Genomic DNA, 21892 nt, shown 5'->3' on the forward strand with positions numbered 1-21892 from the left:
TGGCAGTGGTGACCGATGGCGACGGTCTCTCTCTCTCTCTCTCTCACACACACACACACACAGAGAGATCCCTATGGTAGAGGGCAGATACGGGTGGCAACAGACCTCTCTGAACGGCAAGCACACGGTGAAGGCTCCCTCCACGGGATCCAAGGCTGGACCGCAGCAGTGAGATTCTGATATGCGGCAATAGGATCCAAGGCTAGATCCATGGCGGCACGACGCTCCCTTTCTCGGCTTGGATCCACGGCGGTGCTCCCTCCCTCCCACGGATCCACGCGCGGAGCACTCTATTCGGCCCTCCGGCGACGGGGTGCGGACACCCTTGCTTGGCTGCGCGGTGGGCACACACGTGCTCGGTGCTGTATCCGGCTTGGTGGCGTGACGCGGGGCTTCAGCAGCACGGCATGGCATGCTCGCGCTCGGGAGTTGTGGATCCGACGCATGGTGAGTGGTAGGGGTGCATGCGCGAATTCGGCGGGTGGCGACGGCCACGCGGATGGGCTTAATGGGCTCGTCGATGGGCTCAGCTGGCCTCACCGATTGGCTTGCTGATTTTTTTTATGTTTTAAATGATTAACGGAGGCAGGCATACCGTACCAACCGTCTCGGCACTTCACATGATTTACCGAGGCCTTTGAATGGAGGTGGTTGCGATGCTCGCCTCCATTAACTTGAAATGTCCACCTCCAATAAAATTTGTGTAGTAGTGATGGTATTACAAGTTTATGTTATGTTCTTAAACCCTAGGCTCCATTACCCACCTTTTTTTAAAAAAAAAAGAATGCTCCATTACCCACACCCGTAATGTCCATGGAGATTGTTCTCTATAGGAGCAGCGCCATTCTAGTTAATTCGCCATGTGTATCATCGTCAAAGCCCACTAGATTAGAGTTTACTTGTGATGGTCTCCGCTCATACCGTCAGGTCACACCTCTGCGCCTCTTGGACCTAATGGGCACAGCTCTAGCTCCAAGATTTATCCTGCATCTATAATTATACACTAATTAAATTAAAGTGGTTTAAAGAATTTTATTTAATCAAAAATATAAATAAAATGCGTTATGTAAATATACTTAACATGCCTACAAGTCTAGGATTTTCTAGACCTATAGGTGACCAGCTCTAAAAAAAATACATAGAGCTCTAGAGCTCTACCAAACAATATTAATGACATCATCCAAGAGAACATGCATGAATATATCCGAAAAAAAATTTCTAGGTTCATGATACTCCTTTGTCTTGCCTGACTGCATGACCTGGTTTATCGGAATCTAATCCTGGACATCATCGAATTGCAATGGGATCGTTGTGCTGTATTTTTTTTCTTTTTGTAATTATTCTCGTAATTATCAGAATCTTCTTGCAAGCGCAGAGCTCCTTTAACAATATTTGATACAATAATACTCCATCCATTCTAAATTATAAGATATTTTGACTTTTCTAAATATGCAACTTTTTATATACACTTATTAGATATACGCTTTGTCTAGATACATAATAAAAATAACGTATCTAGAAACAAATGCTATACAACACACATAGAAAAGTCAAACCACTTATAATTTGGAATGTGGGCAGTAGATGTGATGATTATATTGTTGTTTTCAAAATACACGAAAATGTTAAACTACATCTGTGCAGTGGTGAGTACACAGTGCCTTAGTTATTTCCGTTGATATGCCGTCTCCAGGAGCCTGAAGACGTTGGATTAGAGACAACGCAACCAAACTGCCCAAGAGATTATATAACAGATGACAGTGGTTTAGTGGTAGCTACTAGCTAGAATAGTGAGAACGGTTTTTGATATTGCACCAATCATTCTATTGAAACTCAAAATCTGTCAAATGCCCACATTAAAATCCATGTCCACGCACGTCCACTGATCGTATCTCCCAATAAGTACAGAGAACATTACTAAAAACATGAACAGCATATTACCAACCAACTCATCTTGAACGTGTATATGCACCATGGACATGACTCAAAACAACGAACAATCCCAGAAGCCAGAATTACATATATAACCACAGCAGAGTTCAACGAAGAAGATAAACGACTAACAAGGACATAAAGAGAGCAGCAGCAGATACACCGCTGGAGCCTGCTGCTGCAGCCGAGTGAGGCAAGCCTGGAAGTGACTTGATTCCTGAGCCACCGGCTGGCGCCGTCGGGTCGTCCAGACCGTTGGGCTCAGTCGCCGCCGGTGCCGCCGCCGCAGGGGTTGTGCCTGACACCGGCGTCACCGGATCAGTCGTCGGGGTAGCGCTCGTTCCCCCCGAGCACGCGTCCGCGGGCAGGTCGCACGAGGCTGGCAGCATCTGGCCGAGCGCGGACCCGAGCTGCTGGACGGGCCCCGACGCCATGGCGGCGCACAGGCACGGCGCCTGCGACTGGAACATGGCCCGTATCTGGGCGCAGCACTCCGTGGGCGGCGACGACGAGTTGCCCATGAGGTAGCTGAAGCACGGCGACAGCGTGGCCTGCGCCGGCGCGCACGCGGGCACGCTCGGTATAGCGGGCGTCGTCGTCGTCGTCGTCGGCTGTGGCAGTGTTGGCAGTGGCAGTGGCGGTGGTTGCTGCTGCGCCGTCGTGGAAGCGGCGGCGCACAGCAGGGTCATCACGGCGAGGGCCAGGCACGGCCCGGAGAACAACGACGGGATGAAGCCGCGCTGCCGGTGGTGAGCCATCGGAGAGAGCCTACGACTTGTGTCGTTCACCCAGGTGGGAGACGGGGAGTACGTGGTGGAATTGCTAGCTAGCTATGCATGTGTTTGTGGACTCGTGGTGGTTTATATATACGCATTTAGTATATATAAACGAACTGCTGCTCGAGGAGAAATGTATAGGTGAAAGTTGGAGTGCTTTGTGGTCGGGTAGATGCACTGCCCTATCCACCTCAACGTACATTATATGGGTTTGAGACCGATACCTTATATATGTTGGCTTCAATACAATAGCAGATTTCACTTTTCGCAGGACAGACGCGTTGCTTTCTCCAGCGACGTCTTTGGTGAGAAAAAATCTGAGGTAGGAATGTAGGATGGGTCATATACTCATATATCAACCACTGGGGAAGCAGTTAGCAGTGACACTAGCCAGCACTTCCTCTGCCACAGTCGTGGATATAGATGGCCATTTGAGCCGAGGTCCATGTCCATGGGCACAGCCCATGACCCGGTGTTTTGACTAGGCCCAGGCACGGTATGGGCCCGACAGCTGTTGTGCGCATCCTGACCCGGTCCAATGGGCGGGCCATGCCTAGTCTGCTACCTGGCAATGTCGTGCTCGTCTGATCTAGTATGATTATTAGTCTAACCGCGGCCTAAACTCTAGCTCTCGTATCACCTCTTGTACTTCCCACGCCTCCTCCTTTTAGATCGGATTTTTTCACACGATCAACTTTCGTTTATCCCTTAATTTGGATCCCGTGTTGCCGTCCTTCCTCCAACATCGCCACCTCCATGAGGTTCTTCCCCGCCCACCTTCCTTCCATCTCTCCCTTCCCAGGATCCCGAGGAACTACAACATTAGTCGAGTCGGATGACCAGGCCACCTTCCATTCCTCCTCTCTTCTGACGGTGTAGGCGCAACAACATAGGCACAGGCGTGACGGCGGTGACACGTTCGTCCCCCTGATCCACATAGGTGCCATGGCGGTGTAGGCTAGCACAACGTCAATTGCGACGGAGGCATAGCTCGGTCTTGGTAGGCTCATCAGGTTAGCCGCCCGACTAAGATGTTGTAGGGTCGTGCCTAGACCAAAGACATAGTTCATGAACAGACACGATATGGCACTATTTGCTAATAGGGTCGTACTAGCCCGATCTTTATCGGGCATGCCTCAACGAATCTAGCCCATGCGGCCCATTTGTTCATCTACATCCATAGATATAATAAGGTCAGTTGGCCACGTCATCTCAACTTAGTATTGAGCCGTTTTGACAGATGAACACTTCCTCCAATACATATGTTTAGGAAAAGTCCTCCATCTGAGCGAAAACTAAACGAAAACTTCCTCCAATACAAGTGCTTAAAGTGAGACAGTGTTGTCTCATCATCAAGCATGTGGTAGAACCGTAGAAGTTAATCTCAATCATATATGTGCTTAAATTGGCTCGACGAAATTGTTAGCACACATTTAAGCATGTATAATATTTAGGTTAGAATAATGATGGACCACCTTAACTAACATTGTGGTCTGTGGCATCCAACGTAAAGCACTAGGAGTCTCCCCCTCCTAATTGGGAGATCTGGAAGGAGAGGAGGCAAGGGTTTTTGCTTGTCCCTTTTTGTACAAATAAAAACGGATGTGGCAGACTAGGTTAGAGCGACTGCAAAAAGTTTAGCGGTTTTGTTAACAAGAGAATATGGTTTTGGTTTATTTGCCCTGTTTCTTTTTTTTCACAATCTCGTACCTGTTCATTCAAAAAATCATCTAGCCTTTTCTTAAAAAAAACAATCTTCTTATTTATCAGATCAAAAGCCAAAAGTACCACAAATAGAAAAAAGTAGGTAGGGAACTTCCCTGCTGTTTGCTTCAAAAAGCCAAAAGTACCCAAGCCATCATAATATATATGACTACATTTAATTTTCTCCTTTTTGATATACCATATTCGTTTGTCCTAGAAAAACAGAAGTCTAGAAAACTACATGTCTGTGGAGGATTTAATAGAAGAGGTTATGTATGGAGTGAAAACTAGATGACGTTTGTGTCGCTTATACAAAAGAGGAATGTCACGGTAAATAAGATGGAGTGAAAACTAGAAAACTAGACTAGAAAGATGGAGAAAACTAGAAAACTACACGATATGGAATCTCTACAAAAGAGAGAGGAATAGAAAACAAACGGTAAATAAGATGGAGTAAAAACTAGAAAACTACACGCCAAGATATAGGAATGGAATATTTGTGTCGCTTGGGTTACAAGAAAAAATAAAAGAGAAACGTCACGTGTGCCCCCCACATGAAAGAAAGTAATAGCCACCATGTCCACTCAAATAAGCGGAGTTTCCTTGCTGAGACATGAAACTTATGTTTCTTTTTTTTTTTTACTTCGCTTCTTTCATTCATTCTTGTTCTCATAGGTCTCACCCTTCGAATGCGCAATTCCAATATATAATCTGTTTATTTATGCACCACTGCAACACTTGTTCCTCTAAAGTCTAAACCATGGAAATGGAGCTGATTATTAGGATTTATCAACAGCTTCCGTGAAGCATTTGGCGCTTAATCTTTTGATTAATTGAGCTTATGCCAAAGGCAAATCTAATTCCTTTGGGTTTTGTTGGATGCCGTTTAAAATTAGACGGCATGCTATCAGGAATAACAAGTTATATAACTTTCTTATGTGTATTTAGTTGTACATTTATCTCATATTTCAGGTGCCTAAATTTAAGATAATTTCTGGCAATGTCGTTGTACTACTTGAACTAGTACAAGTAAATTGTTGCTTTTGTAATTTGTTATTTACCTTTGGGTCATAATATATCGATTTTTTTGTCCTTTCTGACTATAGAAATAATTGTAAATTTTCAGCTGTCCTTGTGCCAAAATAAATAAGATTTTATTAGGTTTGTGGTTTTGACGAACAGCTTTTTTCTTCTCGTAACTGAAAATTGCGAGTTGTGTCTAAAAATTATAATGAACTAAAGTTATAATTTTATTGTAAAATATACTTAATTACCATCGTCTGAAAGACTGAAAGGAAATTAAAATTCATGCATCTAAATAGCAAGTTTCTTAGGGCACTCACATGCAAGACTATATCATAGAGTCCAAGACAATTAATTACATATTATTTATGGTATTTTGCTGATGTGGCAGCATATTTATTGAAGAAAGAGGTAGAAAAAATAAGACTCTAAGTCTTATTTAGACTCTAAGTCCATATTGTTCAAGGTAATAAATAATTTTAGACTCTATGATAGAGTCTGCATTGTGAATTTGTTTTTAAAATAAAGAAATAAATTTTATATAAAAACAAAGAAACTGCAACTTGTGGATTCGATCACAGCTTTTTACAGTTTCCTCCGTCTATAAATAAATAAATGTCTTGTTTTTTGATGCAGCAAATTTCCCGATGCGCGTCGTCCAGGTTCAACGTACTACCTGCACAACTCTCCGTCGCTCGCGGCGGATCAGAGTCCCCGTCCCAGGAACACGACACCACCGTGTAACGCGACAAAAAGTCTGCGCCGAGGCGGCCCACACCCTGGCGCTCGCATGCACCGCACCGCACCGCACCGAGCCGGAGCACCACCGGATAAGCACGGTACCTTAGTACGGCGGGACGTGGCGACCCGCGTGCCTACTGCGCCACGCACCCTCCCTCCACGTAGCGGCGCGGCCGCGCCCCCTCGCCACGTACCAGTGCCCGGCGCTCGTATAAATTCCCGCCAACTCCAGCCTCTGCATGTCAGCCAACCCACCCCACCCCACCCAAGGCCCGCACCGAAGCACGACGACACACCGAGAGCTATATAGCACACACAGGTGCCACGGCACCAGGATGGTGAGCGCCAGGATCGTCCTCCTCCTCCTCGCCACCCTCCTCTGCGCCGGCGCGGCGGTCGCGTCGTCGTGGGAGGACCACGACGGGCACAGGTGCGCGCGGCGGTGCGAGGACCGGCCCTGGCACCAGCGGGCCCGGTGCGTGGAGCAGTGCAGGGAGGAGGAGGAGCGCGAGAGGCAGCAGCAGGAGGAGCGGGGCCGGGGCGACCGGCACGAGCACGACCGGCGCGGCGAGGGCTCGTCGTCGGGTGACGAGCGCGAGCAGGAGCAGGAGCAGGGGCGGCGGCCGTACGTGTTCGACCGGCGCAGCTTCCGTCGCGTGGTCCGGAGCGAGCAGGGGTCCGTGAGGGCGCTCCGGCCGTTCCACGAGGCGTCCAAGCTGCTCCGCGGCATCCGGAACTACCGCGTGGCCGTCCTGGAGGCCAACCCGCGCTCCTTCGTCGTGCCCAGCCACACCGACGCGCACTGCATCGGCTACGTCGTGCAAGGCGAGGGAGTGGTGACGACGATCGAGAACGGCGAGAGGCGGTCGTACACCATCAAGGAAGGCCACATCTTCGTGGCGCCGGCCGGGGCCATCACCTACCTAGCCAACACCGACGGCCGGAAGAAACTGGTCATCGCCAAGATCCTCCACACCATCTCCGTGCCTGGCGAGTTCCAGGTAACTAATTAATCATGCTCTAAACAGGACAGGGGAGGAACCCGGAATCGACTGATGACTGACCGTGTCATTAATTTGGCAGTTCTTCTTCGGCCCCGGCGGGAGGAACCCGGAATCGTTCCTGTCGAGCTTCAGCAAGAGCATCCAGAGAGCTGCTTACAAGGTACGCGCGCGCACACGACACACGTGTCTTGCAGCAACGTATTGTCTTTGACGACCTCTCTGTGTGTGCTCACAACACATCGATCGCGTACAGACGTCGAGCGACCGGCTGGAGAGGCTGTTCGGGAAGCGCGGGCAGGACAAGGGGGTCATCGTGCGCGCCACGGAGGAGCAGATCCGCGAGCTGCGGCACCAGGCCTCCTCGGAGGGCGGCCACGGCCCGCACTGGCCCCTGCCGCCGTTCGGCGAGTCGCACGGGCCCTACAGCCTCCTGGACCAGCGGCCCAGCATCGGCAACCAGCACGGGCAGCTCTACGAGGCCGACGCGCGCAGCTTCCGCGACCTCGCCGACCACGACGTCAGCGTCTCCTTCGCCAACATCACCGCGGGGTCCATGAGCGCGCCATTGTTCAACACCCGTGCGTTCAAGATCGCCTACGTGGCGAGAGGCCAGGGCAACGCCGAGATCGTGTGCCCGCACCAGCAGCAGCAGTCGCAGTCGCAGCGCGGCGGCAAGGGCAGGCGGAGGAGCGAAGAAGAAGAAGAAGAGGGAGGATCATCGGAGGAGGAGGAAGCCGGGCAGGGGTACCGCACCATCCGGGCGCGGCTGTCGCAAGGCACGGTGTTCGTGGTGCCCGTCGGCCACCCGTTCGTCGCGGTGGCGGCCCGGGACAGCAACCTCGAGATCGTGTGCTTCGAGCTCCGCGCCGAGAAGAACGAGAAGGTGTTCCTGGCCGGCGCCGACAACGTGCTCAAGAAGCTGGACCGCGTGGCCAAGGCGCTGTCGTTCGCGGCCAAGGCGGAGGAGGTGGACGAGGTGCTCGGCGCGCGCCGCGAGAAGGGGTTCCTTCCTGGCCCCGAGGAGGAGAGCGGCCGCCGCGAGGAGCGGGAGCGAGAGGAGGAGGAACGTGGAGGACGCCACGGCGGCCGTGGGGAGAGGGAGAAGGAGGAGGAGGAGGAGGAGGAACGCGAGGGACGCCACGGCGGCCGTGGGCAGAGGAAGCAGGAGGAGGAGGAACGCGAGGGACGCCACGGCGGACGCGGGCGCCGCGAGGAGGCGGCGGAGACGCTCCTGAGGATGGTGACCGCCAGGATGTGAGGCCGCCGCGCGCGCGCTGATCGACGACCGAACGAGGAGGATGACGCGCCTGGGCGCGACGTGCGTACGTGTAGTATGCAGGAGCCTGAGTGGAGACGTTCAACGTGTATGTATGTTACGTACAGTATGTAAGTATGTATGTTATGTACAGTATGTAAGTATGTATGTATGTATGTAAGCGGCAGGCAGTGCAATAAGCGTGGCTCCGTATGTACGTCTATGATGCTGTAAGCTACTGAGGCGAGGCGAGGCAGGGCAATGTCAATAAATAAAATAATAACACGTGTTCTATAATCTCTCTGCCTTTGATCTTCAGTGACATCTATATTATTTATTAGAATTAGTTTTGTATTATCTTTCTTATCTCCTACGTTCCTATCAACGTTTAGAATCTAAGGCTAATTCATTTTCCCACCATTCATTATCAATTATCATGATATTTTTTCTGGCTAAAGAGTTAGATTGATTGGATGAAGATTAGAGACCTGGGGTTAATTAGTTATGTTCCCTTCATTTTTTTTAGTTGTTCAGCTTTCTTTTATATCGCATTACGAATGTTTATTTGATGTTATGTATATACCTTTGTCGTGTATATGTATTTTGACCGCATGATTACCCTATGTTCAAATCCTAGCTCCACCCCTGAACGTAACTAGTAAACGTTAAAAGTTATGAATTTTAACAACCAGATTAAAACGGATGGAGTAACTATTAACCATACATGTTTGATCCATAGCTAGTAGGTGTATTCATCCGTGGCGATGGACTATTAGATTCTTAACAATTAACTATTAGCTCTTGTGTTATGCTAGATAATCCCTAGCAATGAACTATTAGCTCATACTTAAAATTAACTACTAGCCCTTGTGTAACCCTAAAAATTTGCTAGCTAAGAGCGCCTCCAATAGTTCCTAAAATATAATCAGGCATCAAGTGACCAAAGATAGCCTTTTGGTGAAGCTTGCTCTCCAATACAGTTCCTAAAAAATAACTAGGCAGTGACTGAATATAGGCTTTTGGTGAAGCTTGCCTCGACGAGTTGTAAAACAAAGTGGCAGCATTACCACCAAAAAAAAAGAGTTGGGGTGGTGGGTGGTGAATTTTACGTTTGTCACAGAAAGCCGTACAAAAGAGCCAAATTCAAGAAAAAACGGGTCAAATTCAAAAAAAATTGGGGCCACTGGCAAACAAGTGACACACATGAGAAGATCATATGCTTCAAATCCATTGCCGTTTAACGTCATTTACCAGATCCATTGCATTACAAGCGTAGCTAAATAGTCAAGAAAACGTACCACTGCATACATCTATGCCAACTCAGCTATGGACTATACACAATTTATTACAATTGCACTCATTTACGTCAGGTGGCCTCCGTTTTTACCCTTTTCCCTTTCATTTGAACTCGCAGTGCCAAAGCAGGCTATGTGCCGAGCGCTTCCACACATCCTTGCTTCAATACAAGGAAAAACGAACTCTAGGCATGTTGGCTCCTGGGCAATTCGATTCAGGAAGTTCCTTCAGCTGGCTTTGGTTTGCCCAAAGTCGTCAGCCTCAATCTTCAAAATAAATAAATAAATAAATAAATAAAAATAAAAAAATAAAATAAAATAATCAGCAAGGAATTTCCATTTTAACGTGTAATATCACACTAACAAACAGCAGGCTACAACAAGTGATAACTCAGATGGTGCACTAAGTACCTGAGTGGCTTTCTTGGGGCAGATGCTGTCGATTGCGGCGCAGCACCAGTGGATGGAGCGGCAAGCTCAAGTGGCTTTTGTGAGCACCAAAACAAACGGTCAAACACACCATTAATAAGAAAATACAAAGGAAATAATATCAGAAAATATAAATGAAAGTTTTCTGTTTTGTTTTCCAGAAAAGAGTTAATTGCAACAATAACACCAACTTGCGAATTGGGTTGATCTGGGTCCATAAAGTAGTAAACTAGACATTTGGTCCATAAAGTATTTGCAGAATTATTAGGAGTTACATGACTACTTCAACAAATTATGCGCCAACAAAATGTTCATTAGAGCTGTCATAGCATATGTAGGTATAATGCATGTAACTGAAAAATGAAACAAGGTAAATAGATTGTATTTACATTTTATTGATTGCCACTATATCACAGTAACAGGGCATCCTAACTTAAACTATAGAAAAATGCAACAGCTCATAGGGAAGGGCAGAGAAAAACAACAGGTATTGGTTGTCAAGGTCATAATAGCATCCTGAGCAATTTTGAAATATATAGTTAAAAGACTAATCATGCAAGAGAGAATATCATACCTCGAGCTCTTGATTGGCTTTGCGCTTCAGATTATTATTAGAATCCTGGGGCCTCAGACTGGATACTTGTTCCAAGTTATTTTCAGAACCGATCTCCAAAGATGGCCTCCGGTCAGCATTTACATCTTTCTGATTAACTTTAACTTGATGATGGGATACCAGCTCATCAAGTTCATCAGGTGTGGCTAGAATAGCTGGGGATAAGTTCAGCAAGTTGTTTGCAGCACTGCCTGCACATTCCCTTTGTGAATTGTTAAGAGAGGAATCAGATCCATACAATTGCCAAGCGTTGTTTGAATTTGGCAGCAAACTGTTAGGTTGCTTGACTACATTGCGCACAGCATTCTGCACAGTCGCAAACTTGCTTTCCTGATAGTGTTCTGGATGTTCATGCTCAACAGATTCTGCATGAAAATTAGCAGACCCATTCAAAGCTACTTTATTGGGTAAGCTAGGGGGCAACACAGAAGTACTTCCCGGCAACTGAAAGCCTCCAGCACAATCTGGTTCTGGTTGTTTCATATAGCTGCCTTTACATGATACAGGTTGAGCATCACTACAACTGGCAACGCCCAATAGGTTTCCCACCTGATCATCAGCTGAAACATCACATGTTGGAACAGTACGGCTGTTCTTGTGTGCTGTTCTAGAAGAACGAGAAGGACGCACTCCACCAGGAAAAACAAACAAAGGGATTTCTTTTCTTTTTACATGAGACACTTCAATGTCCATTCCTTCTTTCCACTGTTGATATGCACAAATAGTATTCTTAAACTCATTTACAATTCCCCTGATGTCAAATTGCTCAGCTTCCTGAGTTTGGGTGGTTTGTTTTCTCCAAAGACCCATGAAGTAAAAGCAATGTAAGGGCCTGGATTTGTCTGAGAAATCTTTGGGATAAGGGTGTGCAAGAATCATCTCATGTGAATATCGCTCAATCTGCATCAGAAGCAAAAGGTGCATTTTAGGAGACAGTGCACATTCATGAAAACAATGAAATGTATCTATTATTCACCTTTAATACAAGAGTGCGAAGGCGAGATTCCACCCAGCCTTTCCAACTCCTGAGTTCATCTTCATTTCTTGCTGTGATATTAACTTCTAGATAGTTTTTATATGATTCAAAAAATGGATATGGCTCAAACAATGCATCCCAGTCTGCTTTTCCTTCATCTATGGCCTACAATTAGTTTCGAAGTAAATTTGATGCAGAGTACAGCGTAAACCAATAACAGGACATTGTTAGTTGATGCAGTTATATGACAACTTCCCCCCTTAACTCTACACAACACTGACTGTATTATACCGAAAATGCTTCCATTGCCTATTACTTAAAGGGGACAAGTCATTCCTGACATAATGAGATACCATAGAGTCAAGTGAGCTGATCTAGTCTAGGTAATAAGTGACAAAAATCAGCCAACCACCAAATAATTATGGCATCTAACTGTGTAGTAATGAAGATATGGACGGTGAAGATAGGATGCTGGGGAAATGTTGAAGTAAATTATCTCAAAGGTGCTGCATAAGTAATGTGTAACTGTATGACATAATAAAGTTAGCAAATGAACCAATTTTGCAACATGAGCAATATGCACCTGACCAAATCAAGATAACAAAAGGTATTCTACACTAGCAACTATCATTTAACCTAATGTTTGCACCGAGTTACACTCACAGAGTTCCTGCATATGATTAAACGAAAACTTATAGCTAACCTAAACTCCAGCTTTTTTTTCTATTTGTGGTCCGAGGATTGAAAAAAAAAGATCTGAAAGAATATGTACCTGACAAATCTCAAACGCTCGCGTGAATTCTTGGGTCATCACATACCTAGTACTAACAGATACATTGTAGCTGGAATTCATGCATGGGTAAGCAGGTGTAATAATAGGCATTTGGTGGCCCCTGTCTCTGTAATTTCTTCTTGGATCCCACACAGGGAGACCAAGATAACCCTCCTCAATATGGCAAAGCATAACAGGATTAGGCCACTTCCATTTGCTGTAGACTCGGAAAAAACGAGATATCAACATGCTCGGTGATGCATTTGGGTACAGTTGACAGATGCGACCAACAAGGATTGCCCAGTTTATACCACCCAGAAATCCCATAACCTGGACAGGATCACAAAGCATTTGTTTACATAATGTATGAACAGATCATGTTAACACTGTAATGCATACTCCTGCAACAAGAAAAAACAGAAGAGAAACATACATTTGAGTAAACCCCACGGCGCTTGCCCCAATATCTTATGAATCTTAAGGTTGTGCGAAAACTCTGGATTGAGAAAACAAATGGTATTAGTCCAACAATGAAAACACTATGAACATTTACTTCAAAATAGGTATTGCAAGAATACAAACCAGAATGTTTGGAACCAATCTTAGAATTTGATCAGTAACCCGACACCCATTTAGACTACGAACAGTCTGTTCATCGACATTATTCAGTATGGAGTCCTGAGAAAGATCTAGGTCCTGGTATCAAATAATGTACAATAATTACGAGTATATCAAACGCCATAAATAATGAATAATTCACTTACCAACCAATACAAAGGCATCATTCACAAGATAAAGCACATGCCAACAAAAACAGATATGTTAAATATTAAGTTGCACTCAAGCAACTCTTTAATTAATTACTCAAAAATGTACAATTATTTACTTGTTTGTCACAATTAGTATAAGAGAAGTATGGTATGCAATATAGAAAGATTGTTCAAACAGCAATGCAGTAAGATGAACTTACCTCAGGAATCACTGCATGAGCAAGATTAGCATACAGAAGGTCAATAGAGACCCCATTAATTTTGAACCCCAGAACAGGCACATGAGCATCTGGTACTGGATGTAACTCGGAAACTTCTGGCATCTCAGCTAACATATCGTGAAGCCATCTGAAGAAGTACTCCTGTGGAGGCAAAAGGTGAAAGGTTCATTCGGCATCATAGTGATACAATAACTTTGTGAAGCCATCTTACGTTTCGAGTTGCATGTCTTGGACCAACACATAGGGTGTCAATGTCGGCACCAGGGCCATGTACCTGTACAACAGATTACAGAACAAATTCAGAGCAATTCCTTTAAGCCACTGTGATAAACAGCATAATAGAAGCAATAATCAAATCTGTACATAACTGAAACTTTAAGATCGTACATGCGGAAAATGAAATAGAAAATCCATACGCACAATGTTTAACACACTTGCCTCATTCAGAGGCTGCATATACATACATATAACCTAATAAGTAATCTAGAATGAGATAATGAAAATTATCGTGTATATGCACAATAGCAGTTTATAGTTTTTTTATAAAAAATATATAAAAAGATATTTAAGAAACAGTAAGGTGGATTACCCCAAGACGGTATGAACCAAATGTAAAGATCTTTGCATTTGCTTCATGCACAAATTGCTCCCCATACCCGCTGATCCTAGTGGCCTTCTTAATCCAAGCTTTCACAGTCTGCCACAGCATCCAACATCTTCAAATCAGTATAGGCCTAAGGGAATGATAATCCAAAATGGAAGAGCATCCATGGATATTGTTCAACCTGGTCCAGCTTTCCTAAAACCTCTTCTCGCAAGACAGCCTCATCTTGGCTCTCATAGAGTCCTGCGTCTGAAAGGTACTGACAACACAAACAAAACCACACTGTTAAAACAAATGGCATGAATCTAAGGAAAATAAAACTAATGTGGAAGGGAGGGGGGTCCATCTGATATACAAATCCCCAACCTTTTCAACCTCAGTTGTCTGCATAAGGTCCTTATCAGTCGGTCCACTCAGCGAGATTGGCTCAGTGACTCCAAGATAACCATTATTGGTCTTCGCCTTCGACATTCCACAGCCCTCACAAACTCTCCTAACACTCAACCTCAGAGAATTACAAATTCTCCTAACACTCAACCTTTGTAATGTAAATTTGATCTTTTTTCCCCTTCACTACCTCAACACTTATTTTTCCTTTCCTTTTATTTTCCTCTGGGGTGTCAGAGGGAAGGACAGCTATTGAATTAACAGCATGTGCAAAAAAAAGGTGGGGGATTAAACCAATGTCTGGGTATACTCGGTTTCTCACTTGACATTAACAACTCAAGAACCCGGGAACAGGCCTCAAAACAAGATGAGGAAAATCAGAAATAGCTAAAAGTAAAAAAAAAAGAATATGATGCGGCTGCTTTTCCAATTACAATCCGAGACGCACGAATCGAATCGCCAAAGGCGACAGCAGGAAGAACTCAGACGCCGTGGATACCGGAATCCCTCACGGATCCGAGCAGGAGAGGTACAGGCAAACGGCGGGAGGGCCAGCGCCGGGCCAGGACCGTTCTTCCGAGTCGGGCGACGGGCGCGGCGTCTGGTGCTGCGACGTGGGAGGAAAGCGGTGCGGCGACCGGGGAGGGCGGCGGAGCGCTTGCCGTTTGTTCCTTGCTTTCCCTTCCCTTGTTCCTTCGTGGTGAAACGGGCCCAAGCCCAGTTTTATCAAAGAGAAGTAGAGGATGCGCAGGCTTACTTCACTGCTTCGGAAGAGGAGCTGGACGGAGAGAGGACGGATGGCGGCGTGGTGATGGGCGGGCGGGGGTGTGGCGACGGATGTGGATGGGGCCGCGGCTGCGGGCGGGGCCGAGCTGACGGCGGCGCGGCAGCGCACAGGGGCGAGGCGCTGGCTGCGGACGGTGGCGTGGTGGCGGGCGGACGGGGGGGCGCCTTCGGACGCAGATGGCGGCGTGGTGGTGGGCGGACGCCGGACGGCGGTGTGGCGGCGGATGTGGATGGGCCCGTCGGGGCTGCAGACGGCAGGCCGGTGGCGCGGCTCGCGGACAAGAACTACGGAAACGCGACGGGGAAGGACGGGACGGGGTGGGACCCACGGATAGGAGAGGATTTTTTTTTTACGATAAGATAGGAGAGGATTGTTTTCCTGTGTCTCCTGTCTTGCCGAGAGAAGGAAATTGGGTCTTGTTTAGTTTAAAAAATTTTGCAAAATTTTCAGATTTTTCGTTACATCGAATCTTGCGGTATATGCATAAATCATTAAATATAGATAAAAAATAACTAATTAAATAGTTTACTTAGAATTTACGAGACGAATCATTTTAGCCTAGTTAGTCCATTATTGGATAATACTCCCTCCATCCCAAATTGTAAGTCATTTCAAGAATTTTGGAGAGTCAAAACATTTTCACCTTTGACCAAAGTTATAAAGAAAAATACTAAGATTTGTAACGAAAAATGAATATACTATGAAAATATAATTAAGAAAGAATCTAATGATACTTAGTAGTACCATAATAATTATTATTTTATAATATAAATTTAGTCAAACTTAGAAAAGTTTGACTCTCCAAGATTATTGGAATGACTTACAATTTGGGATGGAGGGAGTATTTGTCAAATACAAATAAAAATCTACAGTGTCCATTTTGCAAAAAAAATTGGAACTAAACAAGGCCTTGATGGGTGCCATTGCAACTTTCGCTCATTGGATCTATAACTCTCATAAAGCAAAACACCACTATTTATTTCTCTTGACATGCAATATGTTCACCTTAGAAGTCCACTATCAATCTTATTATCTACTTCTCTTAAAATGCAAAGCGTCCACCTTAGCAGTTCACTATCATTTGTCACTATAATTTTTCTTGACATGTCAACAATCTACTATCATTTGCATCAAAATTCACTAGCACAAGAATTATGATATCCACATCAGCGAGACATATCATCTACTATTGGATACAATCTCTACAATTATACTAATAAAAAGACTTATATATTTATATTATAAAAAAACAAAATACAATTCAAATGTTTTAAGATGGTCGAGTGGCGAAGTTCATGAAAAAAATATAGGTGAAACAAGTTACAACATGAAAAATAAATTAAAAGGTTTACAGACTAAATTGTACCACAATCACATACTATGATCACATAAATTATAGCAAAAAAAGTGGATAAGCAACACAATATGTTACTCCAAATTTAAAGAAAAAACTAATAGTTCTTGATGAGTTAGTCCATATATGATGCACTGCAAAATAGAAAAAGTTGAAAATGAATTAACATGTAAATTGTATGAAGACTAATTAGGGAGCTGTGGGGCACGAACCGGTTCTAATTTTTTAAGTGACCATTTGGTCACCTATACTACTATACGAGAAATGGTCATAGAACCACTGAGGCCGACTGACTACACGAACACACCCGTTAAGTCGCTAAGGGCGCCGGCTCAGCCCTCTAAGTGTTGGCGCTTAGACGCTCAGGCGTTGGGGCTCCATCCTCCAGCAGTCTGACCTCCGCCGGATGTCATTGTGGCAGGCTTACATGATGCTCCCATCAATAGGTTTGGAATCCTTTAGTGCTCCATGCTCGCCAGCTAGGGTTGGCGTTTGGGATCCAAGCACGGAGTATTCGAGTCGGCAAATGGTCAAGGCATCGATTAGGGAAGAACTCAGACACTTATGTGGGATGATTGGGCCTTCAACTTTCGCTCACATCTTAAAAAAATAATTACAATTCATCTAGTTTCAGATGTTTAAGATATGTCCAATGGTGAAGTTCGCAAAAAATCATAGACGAAACGAGTTCTAACAGAAAATGAATCAAAAGGTTTATGGACCAAATCGCACCATAATTTAACTATTCCAGCATACTAGTTGTATCTCCAAGAGAAAGGAATGTAATTTGGAGAAACACAAACATGACACTAGCTGTCAGCCTCACATACACCAAGATGGCAAAGGCAGGCAGGCTAGCCAAATTCAACTTTCAAGGCTAACGAGTCACGAGATAGCATGTCGAATAGGATAGCACTCGCGTTAGCTAATGTGTTGGAGGCTAGTTTTCTAGAGTTTTAGCTAAAAATAGTAATAGCAAGTTAGATAACAATTCTCTTGGACATGCTCTAAGAGCATTCCCAAAAGTCTTTGCAAATCTCACTCTCTAAATTATTATTTAGAGAAGTATTTCCATAAATATCACTTTCTATATTTGTTCACTCTCCAATAGCTTTTCTATCTCTCATCTGCTCTCTAGAGAGTCATTCTGGTCTTCTATTTTTGACTAGTGAAAAATCCAGAATAGAAGATAATTATATTTGCATAACCATTTAGACAAACTGTTGGAGGGTAATTTTTACCAAAATTTTTATTTCTAGCATTTAGAAAGGATTTATAGAGTCTCTTGGAGTTGCTCTAAGAGTGACATAAATTACCAAACCAATATGCATTTTTAGTACTATCTTTGGGCAGAGGTTTCTATCCACTTCTCTCGTGCCTCCCTCCCCTTTATGTAGAATTTGTTCTTTAATTGGGATGTGATCTTTTCTAGCATGCTTTAAGATAGACAATTCTCTTGTATTATCAAGAATGTACCTACATATATAAATATATATATGCACTTAGTGATGAAAGAGATACAATTAGTTACTAACATAGAAAATTATACATTATAGAGGTAACAATTAGCTACTACAGAGTACATATGTAAATATGCACTTGTCGATCACTTCCCTAGCATTATTTAACAAAATATCACACTTGGGAAAATGCTAAAAAACAAATGCTCCAGAACACTCATTTGTTGAGCAGAAACAGAACAAGGGTGTTGCCTCATTCTTTATAGGTTTTTTGTGAAAATCTGCCCAGCTCCACATGTCACTTGTCTCTTGCGGGTGACGCACGTGCCCTCCTACAATCTTTACTACCACAATGGATTAAACATGTTTACATAGAATGGCTAGTGCTTAGGTGTTTAGAAAAGGACATTGGGTAAACCTTGTGGCAAGTTTGATGATGTGCTTCGTTTCGTTTTCAACTTGGATGATCTAGTCAAGAATTTGGTGCAAGTTTAGTCAAGTTGAGTGACGAATTTGGGGCAACTTTAGTAATACACCACTCATTTTACTTTAGGGGAAGGTTAACGCGCGATAGGTCGTGTACTCCGGCATAACCTGTCGTGTACTCCCTCACCCCCTTCTCCCTCCCAGTGCCCCTCCTTCTTCGCCCCCTCCCTAGCCGTCATCCTTGATCCCGCCCTCCTCATTGTCCTCGCGCCCGCCGCAGCCACGGCCCCACCTTCTTCCCTTCCCCCTCTAGTCGAAGCTCTGCCATGGCAATGCTCAGTAGCGACACCGAGCTCCGACCATGGTGCCAGTGCCACCGCCTTGACCTGGCCCAACCACAACTACCTCCGCTAGGCCTCCTAAACCATTCAACCTCCTTCTCCACCGCTTGACCAGCCTGCCTCTCTCGGTCGGCCCTTTCTATAGCCCGCCAGAGTTAGAGACAGAAAGGGAGGCTGCCAGAACCCTAACACTTTCATCTTATTTGTTTCTGGCGCAGATAGATTCAGGAGGAGGAGGCTTACCTCGCCGGTGCCACCGCCAGAGGGGAGAGACTGAGGAGCTCGCCACAGACACAGGATCGCCGGCGAGCGCGGAGTCAATGGGAGCGTGGGGAGTGGGGGCACGAGTCACGCGGTAGTGCTCCAACGTGACCGTGTTGCATGTTAGACTTTGCATTTACTTTATATACTCTATTCTTTATAAACTGCTTCTCTAACTGATAACTAAAGATCAACAGAAGTACAGAACCATTGAACCGGAGTGTGATCCTTGATCACTGCAGTATAGCAATCCCATAGCATTCAAGCACACGAAAACCATGGCACAACATTTCTGCAGCGCACTAAGTTTGAGACTGAAGATCAATCTCGACCGAACTCATGTGCTTGAACTAATATCCATATTCGATTCCAGAATGTATACATACTATTCCATTTCCTGCCGTACCAATATTTAGAGAGAGACCGATTCAGGGTTTAGTGCTTTTTATTTATGGCAATAGGGATCAAATTCATTCAAAAGAGCGGCACGAAGGTCGAAGGATGAAATCTATATCATATATCACAATATTCGCAACAATAATACAACAGGCGTTACAATCTGTTTTCTGAAGAACAAGTTAGCTAGTTTTACACCCACACAAACACATCAACGGTGGAAGCACACCTCCAACTCCAAGTCACGGACACACCACCCTTATTCTCTTGATCTTGGGCAACGTCGATGATGGCACTTCTTGTTTCTTTGGCAGGTGCAGCTCCGCTGCGTTGTTCATCTTGGCGAACCATGGGTGCTTGAGCGCGGCAGCTGCCGTGAGCCGCTTGTCGGGGTTGCAAGTGAGCAGGCCGCTGAGTACCTGGAATCCTTGCGCGGACAGCTTTTTCTTGGGAAACTCCTCGCGCAGCAGGTTGCGCCGCTTCTTGTTGAGCTCCGGCTTCAGCTTGGTGGCGAACTCCGTGGACGAGAACCATGGCCACGTCGTCTCATCTGGCACGCCAAGGACGCTGAAGATCACGTCGAGCTGGCCTGCATCGTTGGGGTCCATGAACAGTGGGGACCCGTCGATGAGCTCCGCCATGACGCAGCCGAGCGACCAGGTGTCGACGAGGGCGTCGTAGTCGGGCTTCCCCAGCAGCACCTCGGGCGCCATGTACCACAGCGATCCGGCGGTCCCGTACGGCGGCGGCTCGGCCATGTACTTGGCGAGCCCAAAGTCGCAGATCTTGACGGTGGTGCGGTCGTCGGAGACGAGGACGTTGTCGGGCTTGATGTCGCGGTGGATGACGTGGGCGTCGTGCATCTTCTTGGCGCCCGTGAGTAGCTGCCACATGACGGCGCGCACCGTCGCCTCGGGCAGCGGCGGCATCCCGCCGCAGCGGCGCTCGAGGAGGAGGTCGCAGAGGCTCGGGCCGACGCACTCCATGACCAGGCAGAGGTCCATGGTGGCCGGGCTGCGCGCGAGGCCGTGGAACCCGACGACGTACGGGTTGTCGCGGCCGCTCGCCTCCAGCAGGGACGCCTCGCGCAGCAGCGCCACCTGGCTGCCGTCCGCCGCGGCGAGGCGCTTGATGGCGACGGTCCGGCCCGTGCCGCGGTGCCGCGCCTTGCGCACCGAGCCGAAGGCGCCCGCGCCGAGGCAGCTGGTCTCCTCCTCGTAGTCGTCGGTGCTGCCCATGGCGACGCGCGTCCTCTTGCGGGTCGGTCGCGCGGCGGCGCCGGCGCCGGCTGCTGCTGGTGCTGCTGCCTGCTGTACGCAGGCGGCCATTAGGGCGAGTGGAAGAGGCGGGCGATTCGACGGCCTGCTGCTTGCTGGAGGCAGGCAGGGGATGGACGAGGATCGCGGGAGGTGGTGGGGGAGGAGGCGGCGGGAAGTCGGTGAGGATGCGCGAGCACGAGTAGCGGCGGCGGCGGCTATACGCTATATACGGCGAGGGGGATGCTCGACTTCGACTCGGTTCCGGTTCCCGCGTCCGCATGATCGATCTCCCTTCTCCGACAAGGGGAAGGGGATGGGAGCAGCAAAGCAACCACCTGGCGCGCGTTCATGCGATCGTGTTCCTGCCTGCGACTCCGACTGCGACGAGGCCCCCGGCTCCGAAAGCTTTTTGGGCGGTGGCCTGCGTTGCGTTGCGCGCACGGGCACGGCACAGCACAGTCCCTCCCTAGTTCCGATCGGGGTTTGGTTGGTCTGATGGATTTCATCGTTGTTGGGCTCCATCGTCGTCAAGCGTTTGGGCTGTGCGCTGTGGGCCGTGGGAGACGTAAATCACGGTTGCTTATGCGGCCTTCAAAGAAGGAAGGAACGGAGCCACAAGGTTGGGCCTCAGAGTCGGCCCAGATCGCGGGACCTGGAGTCCTGGAGGGGACGTGTGGTGTGGTCGTGTGGAACTGGGAGGCAACGAGACGACTCCTCGCTGCGGCGTCCGTCCGACTCCGACACAAAGAGCCTGATGTGATTGGTTGGAATCAAAATTTAGAGTATCAAGTTCAAAAGTCAAAACTTGGGAAGCCAAAATTTTGGCAGCTATTTGGTTTACTGTCAGATTTTTTTTTTTGAGGGAACACTGTCAGACTTTATTGATATCTCACAATTGTTATACTATGGTAAAAGTTTTTGTCCTAGTTTTGGCTACATTTTTTTTATCAAATCGTTGGTGTGGCAACTTTTGGTAGCCAACCAAACAAGCCTGACACGTCGTGTTTCATTCTGGCTAAAATTTCTTGCCAACCCAAAATTTTTTTAAGATTCTTCGTTACATCAAATCTTTAGTTAAAATAAAAAAACTGTAATTTGCGAGACGA

The 21892-nt window shown here is 46.6% G+C and overlaps 4 protein-coding genes across 4 annotated transcripts; 1 reads left to right on the plus strand and 3 right to left on the minus strand.

The window, feature by feature from the left end:
- Nucleotides 1842-2868, minus strand: LOC8057191 (non-specific lipid-transfer protein-like protein At5g64080). Its single transcript, XM_002466660.2, has one exon. It carries the CDS (start codon nucleotides 2688-2690, stop codon nucleotides 2040-2042), a length of 651 nt encoding a protein of 216 aa, XP_002466705.1. The 5' UTR covers nucleotides 2691-2868; the 3' UTR covers nucleotides 1842-2039.
- On the plus strand, nucleotides 6424-8732 carry LOC8057192 (globulin-1 S allele). The gene is made up of 3 exons (XM_002464073.2): nucleotides 6424-7177; nucleotides 7260-7340; nucleotides 7434-8732. Exons 1-3 carry the CDS (start codon nucleotides 6512-6514, stop codon nucleotides 8436-8438), a joined length of 1752 nt encoding a protein of 583 aa, XP_002464118.2. The 5' UTR covers nucleotides 6424-6511; the 3' UTR covers nucleotides 8439-8732.
- Nucleotides 9640-15363, minus strand: LOC8056755 (nuclear poly(A) polymerase 1). The gene is made up of 12 exons (XM_002466661.2): nucleotides 14482-15363; nucleotides 14297-14374; nucleotides 14101-14208; nucleotides 13723-13785; nucleotides 13491-13652; nucleotides 13103-13216; nucleotides 12954-13016; nucleotides 12521-12850; nucleotides 11749-11913; nucleotides 10734-11672; nucleotides 10142-10215; nucleotides 9640-9997 (listed from the first exon to the last, which is right to left on the minus strand). The coding sequence occupies exons 1-12, from the start codon at nucleotides 14584-14586 to the stop codon at nucleotides 9946-9948; spliced, it is 2253 nt and encodes a 750-aa protein (XP_002466706.1). The 5' UTR covers nucleotides 14587-15363; the 3' UTR covers nucleotides 9640-9945.
- LOC8057193 (putative cyclin-dependent kinase F-2) lies at nucleotides 19641-20855 on the minus strand. The gene has a single exon (XM_002466662.2). The coding sequence runs from the start codon at nucleotides 20853-20855 to the stop codon at nucleotides 19770-19772; it is 1086 nt and encodes a 361-aa protein (XP_002466707.1). The 3' UTR covers nucleotides 19641-19769.

Source organism: Sorghum bicolor, chromosome 1, assembly GCF_000003195.3.
Source record: "Sorghum bicolor cultivar BTx623 chromosome 1, Sorghum_bicolor_NCBIv3, whole genome shotgun sequence".
Taxonomy (NCBI): Eukaryota; Viridiplantae; Streptophyta; class Magnoliopsida; order Poales; family Poaceae; genus Sorghum; species Sorghum bicolor.

What these genes read in the sequence shown, in the direction of transcription:
- LOC8057191 (XM_002466660.2), bottom strand. Translation starts at nt 2,690, where the DNA reads ATGGCTCACCACCGGCAGCGCGGCTTCATCCCGTCGTTGTTCTCCGGG.
- LOC8057192 (XM_002464073.2), top strand. Translation starts at nt 6,512, where the DNA reads ATGGTGAGCGCCAGGATCGTCCTCCTCCTCCTCGCCACCCTCCTCTGC. An exon ending in CCGTGCCTGGCGAGTTCCAG is followed by an intron (nt 7,178 to 7,259) that starts GTAACTAATTAA and finishes TTAATTTGGCAG; the next exon opens with TTCTTCTTCGGCCCCGGCGG. An exon ending in TCCAGAGAGCTGCTTACAAG is followed by an intron (nt 7,341 to 7,433) that starts GTACGCGCGCGC and finishes GATCGCGTACAG; the next exon opens with ACGTCGAGCGACCGGCTGGA.
- LOC8056755 (XM_002466661.2), bottom strand. Translation starts at nt 14,586, where the DNA reads ATGTCGAAGGCGAAGACCAATAATGGTTATCTTGGAGTCACTGAGCCA. An exon ending in GATTGGTTCCAAACATTCTG is followed by an intron (nt 13,017 to 13,102) that starts GTTTGTATTCTT and finishes TTCTCAATCCAG; the next exon opens with AGTTTTCGCACAACCTTAAG. An exon ending in TTCGCACTCTTGTATTAAAG is followed by an intron (nt 11,673 to 11,748) that starts GTGAATAATAGA and finishes CTTCTGATGCAG; the next exon opens with ATTGAGCGATATTCACATGA.
- LOC8057193 (XM_002466662.2), bottom strand. Translation starts at nt 20,855, where the DNA reads ATGGCCGCCTGCGTACAGCAGGCAGCAGCACCAGCAGCAGCCGGCGCC.